This window comes from Hibiscus syriacus, unplaced genomic scaffold (genome assembly GCF_006381635.1).
Source record: "Hibiscus syriacus cultivar Baekdansim isolate YM2019G1 unplaced genomic scaffold, ASM638163v2 tig00116969_pilon, whole genome shotgun sequence".
In the NCBI taxonomy this organism is placed as follows: Eukaryota; Viridiplantae; Streptophyta; class Magnoliopsida; order Malvales; family Malvaceae; genus Hibiscus; species Hibiscus syriacus.
The window spans coordinates 222206-230202 of record NW_024063493.1 but is presented as its reverse complement, the minus strand read 5'-3'; the positions used below and the strand labels follow the sequence as shown (position 1 = coordinate 230202).

Here is a 7997-nt window from a genome sequence, read left to right as displayed (position 1 = left end):
AATTAAAAAAAAAGCTACTTTATGCAAAAATATCACATGCACAGGGGGGAACCTGCTTTCTTTTCCATCATCGAGGGGTTATTACTTACTGCTGCACCCAGTGATCCCCTCAATCACCTCATTTATATACTCTCTTTTTTCCACCTCCTCTTCTGCAAACAAAGTACTCCTCTTTCCTTTTTTTTAATGAAATGGCACCAAAAGTTGTTCATCTCCTTCTGGTGTTGTTGCTTAGCTTTGTGTTTTCTGATTCTTTTCAAACTATAAGAGATGATCAGCTGCAGTTCTTCAACCTCATGAAGGACTCTCTATCGGGGAAGGCCTTGTCTGAATGGAATGTCAGTGGAGGGAAACGTTATTGCGATTTCCAGGGTGTTGGCTGTAACAATCGCGGGTATGTTGAAAGTATTAACATCTCGGGCTGGTCCTTGTCGGGCAATTTTCTGGATGATGTGTGCTCGTATCTGCCGGAGTTGCGCGTTCTGGATATCAGCGGCAACAATCTCCATGGTAACTTTCTTAACCGCATTGTTAACTGCTCTCTCTTGGAAGAGTTCAATATGAGTTCCGTGTACCTTAGCGCAACACTTCCGGATTTCTCGAAGATGACTTCTCTGCGTGTGCTCGACTTGTCGTATAACCTCTTTACGGATGACTTCCCCATGTCAATAACTAATCTCACCGATCTCGAGGCGATCTACTTCAATGAGAATAATGGTTTGAACTTCTGGCAACTTCCGGGGAACATTTCCAGGCTCACAAAGCTAACGGTCATGATCTTCACTACTTGCAGGTTGCACGGTCCGATCCCACCATCAATAGGGAACATGACTTCACTCGTTGATCTTGAATTGAGTGGCAATTTCCTTTGGGGTCAGATTCCTAAGGAGCTTGGGAAGCTGAAAAACTTGCAGCTGCTTGAGCTGTACTACAACCAGCACTTATCTGGTCCGATACCTGAGGAACTGGGAAACCTGACAGAGCTCGTAGACTTGGACATGTCGGTCAACCGATTGAGTGGAAATATTCCGGAACCTTTATGTCGGCTTCCAAAACTTCAAGTCCTTCAACTTTATAACAACAGTCTTACAGGAGAAATCCCAGGTGCTATTGCAGAGTCAACAACCTTGACCATGTTATCACTCTATGAGAATTTCCTAATAGGAAAAGTTCCACAAAATCTGGGGCGATCGTCACCTCTGGTTCTTTTGGACTTATCAGAGAACAATCTATCAGGTACATTGCCAACAGAGGTATGTCGAGGGGGAAAATTAATTTATTTGCTCGTCTTAGATAACCAGTTTTCTGGAGAGTTGCCTGATAGTTATGTAAACTGCAAGTCTCTTATACGGCTCCGAGTTAGTAAAAACTATTTGGAGGGCTGGATACCAGAAAATCTTCTAGGACTCCCTCATGTTTCAATTATCGACTTGGCTGACAATAATTTTACGGGTCCTTTGCCAAGTTCAATTAGAAATGCTAGGAACTTATCTGAACTGTACATTCAGAACAACAAGTTCTCTGGTTTTATTCCTCTAGAAATCTCTGGAGCTATAAATCTGGTGAAGATTGATCTCAGTAACAATCTCCTGTCTGGATCAATACCATCAGAGATTGGTAATCTGAGGAAACTGAATACACTAATGCTGCAAAGGAACAATCTTAGCTCTTCAATCCCCAGCTCAATTTCTTTGTTGAAATCAATCAGTGTCGTTGATCTTTCCGACAATAACTTGACAGGCAACATCCCAGAGAGTATCGGTGAACTGTCGTCGAACACCATCAACTTTGCAAACAATGATCTTTATGGACCGATTCCAGTCTCATTAATTAAAGGTTGGTTGGTGGAAAGCTTTTCAGGCAATCCTGGTCTTTGTGCTCCAATCCATGTTCAAAGCTTCCCCAAGTGTTCACACGCTCACAACCAAAAGAAGCTGAATTCTATGTGGGCAATTATAGTTTCAGTAATTGTCATTACTGTTGCAGCTCTCCTGTTTCTGAGACGTTGTTATAGTAAACAATGTGCTCTAATACAACACGATGAGAGCTTGTCTTCCTCGTTCTTTTCATATGATGTGAAGAGCTTCCATAGAATATGTTTTGACTTCCAAGAGATCCTAGAAGCACTGGTTGAAAAAAACATAGTGGGGTGTGGAGGATCTGGCACGGTGTATAGAATCGAATTGCAAAGTGGAGAAGTTGTTGCAGTGAAGAAGCTGTGGAGAAGAACAGGAAAAGACTCCAATCCAAAAGATCAAATGATCTTAGACAAAGGGTTGAAGACCGAGGTCAAGACTCTCGGAAGCATAAGGCATAAAAACATAATCAAACTATATAGCTACTTCACAAGCTTCGACTGTAAACTGTTGGTGTACGAGTACATGCCGAACGGAAACCTTTGGGATTCTCTTCATAAAGGATGGCTGCTCCTGGATTGGCCGATTCGACACCAAATAGCACTTGGAGTTGCCCGAGGCTTGGCATACCTTCACCATGATCACTTTTCACCTATTATTCACAGAGACATCAAGTCCACCAACATCCTACTTGACGCCAATTATGAACCGAAAGTCGCAGATTTCGGAATAGCCAAGGTTTTACAAGCTAGAGGAGGCAAAGATTGTACCACAACTGTCGTAGCAGGCACCTATGGTTACTTAGCCCCAGGTAAATTCATGTGCATCTTGTAAATGCAGTCTTTGTCGTTTAATGTTTAAAATTAACTAAGATCAATTGAGATGGGTTTGACAGAATATGCATATTCAAGCAAAGCAACGACCAAGAGTGACGTGTACAGTTTTGGAGTGGTGTTGATGGAGCTAATAACCGGGAAGAAACCAGTGGAGGCAGAGTTTGGGGAGAACAAGAACATTGTGTATTGGATTTCAACAAAGCTGGATACGAAGGAGGGGGTGATGAAGGTGTTGGACAAACGGTTGTCGATGTCATTCAGGGACGAGATAATTGAGGTGCTCAGAATTGCGATGCGTTGTACGTACAAGAATCCATCCCAGCGCCCACCCATGAATGAGGTTGTTCAACTGTTGATCCAGGCTGACCCTTGCAGGTTCCACTCTTGCAACGTGTCAAACAATAAGACCAAAGAAGCATCAAATCTCACCAAGGTAAAGAACCAAGCAGAAGCGTGATCAGTGATCAGTGGTAAATGATGAAGCATAGCAGACCCTAAATGTTACAACTTAATCTCTTTTTTTTGGTTTGTTTTCTTTTGGTTTTACTCTTGTAATGACTTAATCACTATTACTGCTTTATGATCACGCATAGGCTCTGGATGACATCATTGCGTATATAGCTTTTAATAGCCTCTCTTTTGGTTTTTATTTTTTCCATGAGAATGATTCTTAAGAGGCTTTCATTGTAGCACCATAGAGGGAATAGTACCTGTTCTAAATATAAAATTGATGACATGATTCCCACGGTGAGGTCCACTCCATGCAAAGCTATCCATTAAGAGTAGATGAATTAGCTTGACTCGCTTCAATTGTCTCCGCATACAAGTTAGAGACAGATAGGCCTGTAAATGAATTGAACGTTCAACGAACCGTTCATGAACTGTGCGGCGGGAAGTTTGTTTATGTGTGTTTATTTATTAAATGAACGAACATGAACAAGATTTTGTGTTCGTTTAATTAAATGAACGAACATGAACATAGGTCTCGTTCGTTCATTTACGTTCGTGAACGTTCGGTTATGTTCGTTCGGTTATGTTCGTTTATATTCGTTCGGTTATGTTCGCTTATGTTCATTCATTTATGTTTAACCCAATCTTCTTAAATCAATTTTGGTGACCAATTTGTAAGTATCTTAAAAATATTAATTAATCTGATATTCTGATGACCAATTCCATAATTAACCCAATTTTATTCGAAGATTAAATCCAATATGTTAACCCGTGAGGAACCTCACACCTATATTCATTTCCCCCATTTTTTCCCAAACCCTAGTGTTCACTAGAGAGTGGAGACGATCGCTGAAAGCTTCAAAACAAGTTATATTATAGTGCAACCTGAAGTTTTACAGATATGCTTTCATCTCTTTCTCTGTTTTATTTGACTTAATAGTTGATATGTAAAGTTATTACTGGTATCTTCACATCTAAAACTCAAGAAAACATTATACTTCTTTCTAGAAATAGATGGGAAGATAAAGGTGACAATCGGAAGTATATGAGCATCAGTAAAGAGAAAAATATATAGAATTTTCCAGAAAACAAAACAAAGGTTTCTATGTAATTTCTGCAAAAGAGTGTAATAGCGGAAGTAATGAGTTTTTCAGGAAGAACCCATTAATAAGTAGAAAATACACTTTGACAATGAACTTTTGTTTTCATAGTTCTTGTGTGACATTTAGTTGTGGAGTAGACTTTAGGTACGTTAAAATTTTGAATGGTGGTTTAGCAATAATATCAGTTACGATATGTAGCATCGAAGGGATTTCAGATCTATGTTATTGCCTTGTAGTCCAATTTGTACCGTTCGAAATCTTCATGCTGTTAAATTTTCTACTCTTCCAACGGAAATGACCATTATTAACAAACCTCACTAAAGTCTGACATTGATGTCACAAAACTTTTAGCCGATAAATTTATTAGAATAACGTAATGGAAAATGATTGTTCATATGTAATCATGGACCACTAAGATAAATGTTATATCGTTAAATTAAAGTCGTGTGAATCATTTAATATCTTTAAAAGATCGATCGAAATATTTGATATCTTCAAACATTTCATCACTGCTAATCAGCTCTTACGCTATTTATCACTGTAGATTTAGTTGATTTGCATTGTCGACTATTTTTCATAAAAGAACAATGGAAGGTAGGGTCTCCAGCGTTTATGTTCGTGTTCATTTATGTTTGTGTTCGTTTATATTCGTGTTCGTTTATATTCGTTTATTTATTAAATGAACGAACATGAACAAGTTATATTCCTTAATAAACGAACATGAACAAAAAAAAAATTTGTTCGTTTTTGTTCGTGTTCGTTTATGTTTGTTTATTTATTAAATGAACGAACATGAACATACCTCCATTCGTGTGCGTTCGGTTCATTTACAGGCATAGAGACATATAAGGAAAGCATATGCCTTCATTTCTCTTTCAAAGTTTTCAAGCCTTCGTTTCTTAAAAGGTAATTGTGAGCATGAATGAATGCAAAATCAAAGTGTGCATGAATTTTAAAAACGACCATTGGGTTTGTGGGGTCTCCATGGAAAGAATGAGATTCAGGGGCGAGAAATGTAATATGTAACCAAAACGACAGGTGAATTAAAAAGCAAGGTTGGCCTTTCCAAAAAAGCATGGCCATAATGGATAAAGGAGGACAGGGATGGGATGTCTTCTGCTTAAGTACAATTATGTGATCAACATCAGGCTCACAAAACGCCCTTCACTGTCAATCAAATCAAATCATCTCAGCCTAAACTCAAAACTACCTGGACTGTCTAAAACCAATAGAACGGAAGAAAATTACTCCAAACTTCAACTTTATTAGACATTTGTATTACCAAAACACATCAGAAAATCAAAATTAAATTACTCATTTACTGGATTTTTCTATTTGATTTTATGTGAAACTTTAAACTGGTTTTATATCACCACTCAGTCAAAAAATAATGATTGGAGAACTTTTTAAAGAAAATATTTCATTTTATTTAAATTTCTATTCAATCTATGTTGTATCATATTAATTTTCATCACTCCATGACTTGAATGAAAGAAAAAATATATATATTTTTAATATTCTCTCAACAATTATTTATTTAAAAATTAATTAAAAATATAAAAAAATGTTATTATGATGTTAGTTGTATTTTAAAATAGGATTAATTTAATATTTTTTTAATTAAATTAATATTTAATTAACTAATAACATTATTTTTTTCAACATTTGAGCGTCAATAAAATTAAGCAATTCAGCCCTTTAAGATAACTTTTAATTTATTTTATATATAAACTAAGCCTTTCAAAGGCCCAAATGTTTTAAATTCTAGACTCATACCCAAATTTTCAATCACTTTATTTAATAGGTAATTTAATGGTACTGATGTTTGAGTAAGTCTCTTTCTTTCAACAATGTTTTAAAATTAACAATTTGATATTAATGTTATCGATGTATAACAGATTGGCCACTCAACCGTTTACAACCATTAGTGAGATAACGAATTACTGCTGTGATGTTTAAACCGATGGTTTGACATTATTTAACCACGCGTGACAATCATTTTGATCGTTCTTTTAACTCTCCTCTTCCAAGAGGACTCAATCCCTAAGAGACCCTAACTTACAATAGCTTCGATTCTCATTTTGATCTATAGCACCTTACATTCCCATAGAACTGCTAGCAGTGGCGAAACATCATGAGGTCAAGGGGAGCCTTAGCCCCCATAAATTATTATTTTAAATATTAATTAATATGAAATATATATATATATATTTTTAAAATATAAATAAAGAAAAATTTACTCGTTCTCCTTCAATTAAAAATGTGTTTATAAAAAATAAAAAATATTTTAACCCTGCTATAATAAATTTTTAGTTTTACTCATTATTGATTAATGATGAATTAGAGTTTAGCATAGACTCTGAAAAGGTTGGATTGATAATATGAATATAAAAAAAATACTAAACTGGATGATTTAATTTTAAACCACCTTTTGTCGAGTCTTCGTAAAACTGAGTCATCATTAGTTAGTAGTTTCATTGAAAGGTAAAATGTCACAAATCAAATTGAGGATTGAAATGGTGGTAAATTAAGGATTTTTTAGGAGCCCTTTGGTTTATGGAATGTAGCATTACTTATGAGAATAAGATTACGAAAATATAACATTATCTGACATATTATTAAGAATCTTACATTATTGTGGTGGTAAGTTAAGAATGTTATCACTGTTGTTGATAACAAAATAAAAAAATATAATATGTCTGAAAAAGTAAAGATAGCATGCTAAAACAAAATAAAGATACCATAACTTCTGTACATTCACACTCTATATTTTATTGAAATCTATAGACACTCGACATAAAATATGCATCAAATATTTGAATGAGAATTGTCTAAACACATGAACTATCCATGTTACATAAAATCTTCACCCATGTAATTTATAAGCTTACAATGTTTGTTTAGCTTACAATTAACCATAAAAAAACAACTATTTCCAACCTAAAAAATATAATAGTCATGACATTATAAACTTAAGCATATATGTTAACTATATTACATACACACACAAAAATTTATGTCAAAAATAGCTTAACATATACTTAGTGAAGTTAGACAAAAAAAAAGTTGACAGTATATTCTAAAGCCAAAACCAAAAAAGTGATCTACACATCTATAGAATAACCAAAGTCAAAAGGATGGTTGATACTTATGATATTCAAGTAATTGCTTAATCACATAATTTTTTTTGAATTTTTTTCACAAAGAAAAGAATAAATCTACCTTGTGTGCATCTTTGCTGATATACTCTCATGCAAAAAGCATTTCATCATTAAAGAGGCCTTCAATTTTCATGATTTCTATGAAAATTGACATTCTTCGATAATTACCTTCCGCCTTCCTTTTGAATAATGCAGTAATGTCCTTAATGTTTCGTGCAGTTTCACAATATGCAACACCAAACTTACTTATCTCCTCAACAAGATCGGATGACCCATCATCACTCTGAGACCTTTTCTTACTAACTACTTTGTTCATTGTAATGGTAGAGACAGTAGCAACAAATGTTTGGCAAGTTGAAGCATCAACATCCTCTCTTGATTCAGAATCTCTTACTCCATATTCTTGAACAAGTGCATCTATAACAAGCTGAAATTTCATCTCTAACATTCCTGTTTTCCATGGAAAAACCAAACACTTCAATATCAAATTACTTTTTCTTAAAAAAATGCAAAAGGAGGAATTAGTTGGTGATGCAGGGGGATCCGAGACAGATGATGTTGAGCTGTCAGATTGCACCTTGATGGCGCTGA

General features: G+C 35.3%; 1 protein-coding gene across 1 annotated transcript; it reads left to right on the top strand.

The window, feature by feature from the left end:
- On the top strand, positions 1-3296 carry LOC120191460 (receptor protein-tyrosine kinase CEPR1-like). Its single transcript, XM_039194406.1, has 2 exons — positions 1-2667; positions 2752-3296. The coding sequence occupies exons 1-2, from the start codon at positions 192-194 to the stop codon at positions 3147-3149; spliced, it is 2874 nt and encodes a 957-aa protein (XP_039050337.1). The 5' UTR covers positions 1-191; the 3' UTR covers positions 3150-3296.
- The last annotated feature ends 4701 nt before the right edge of the window (positions 3297-7997 follow it).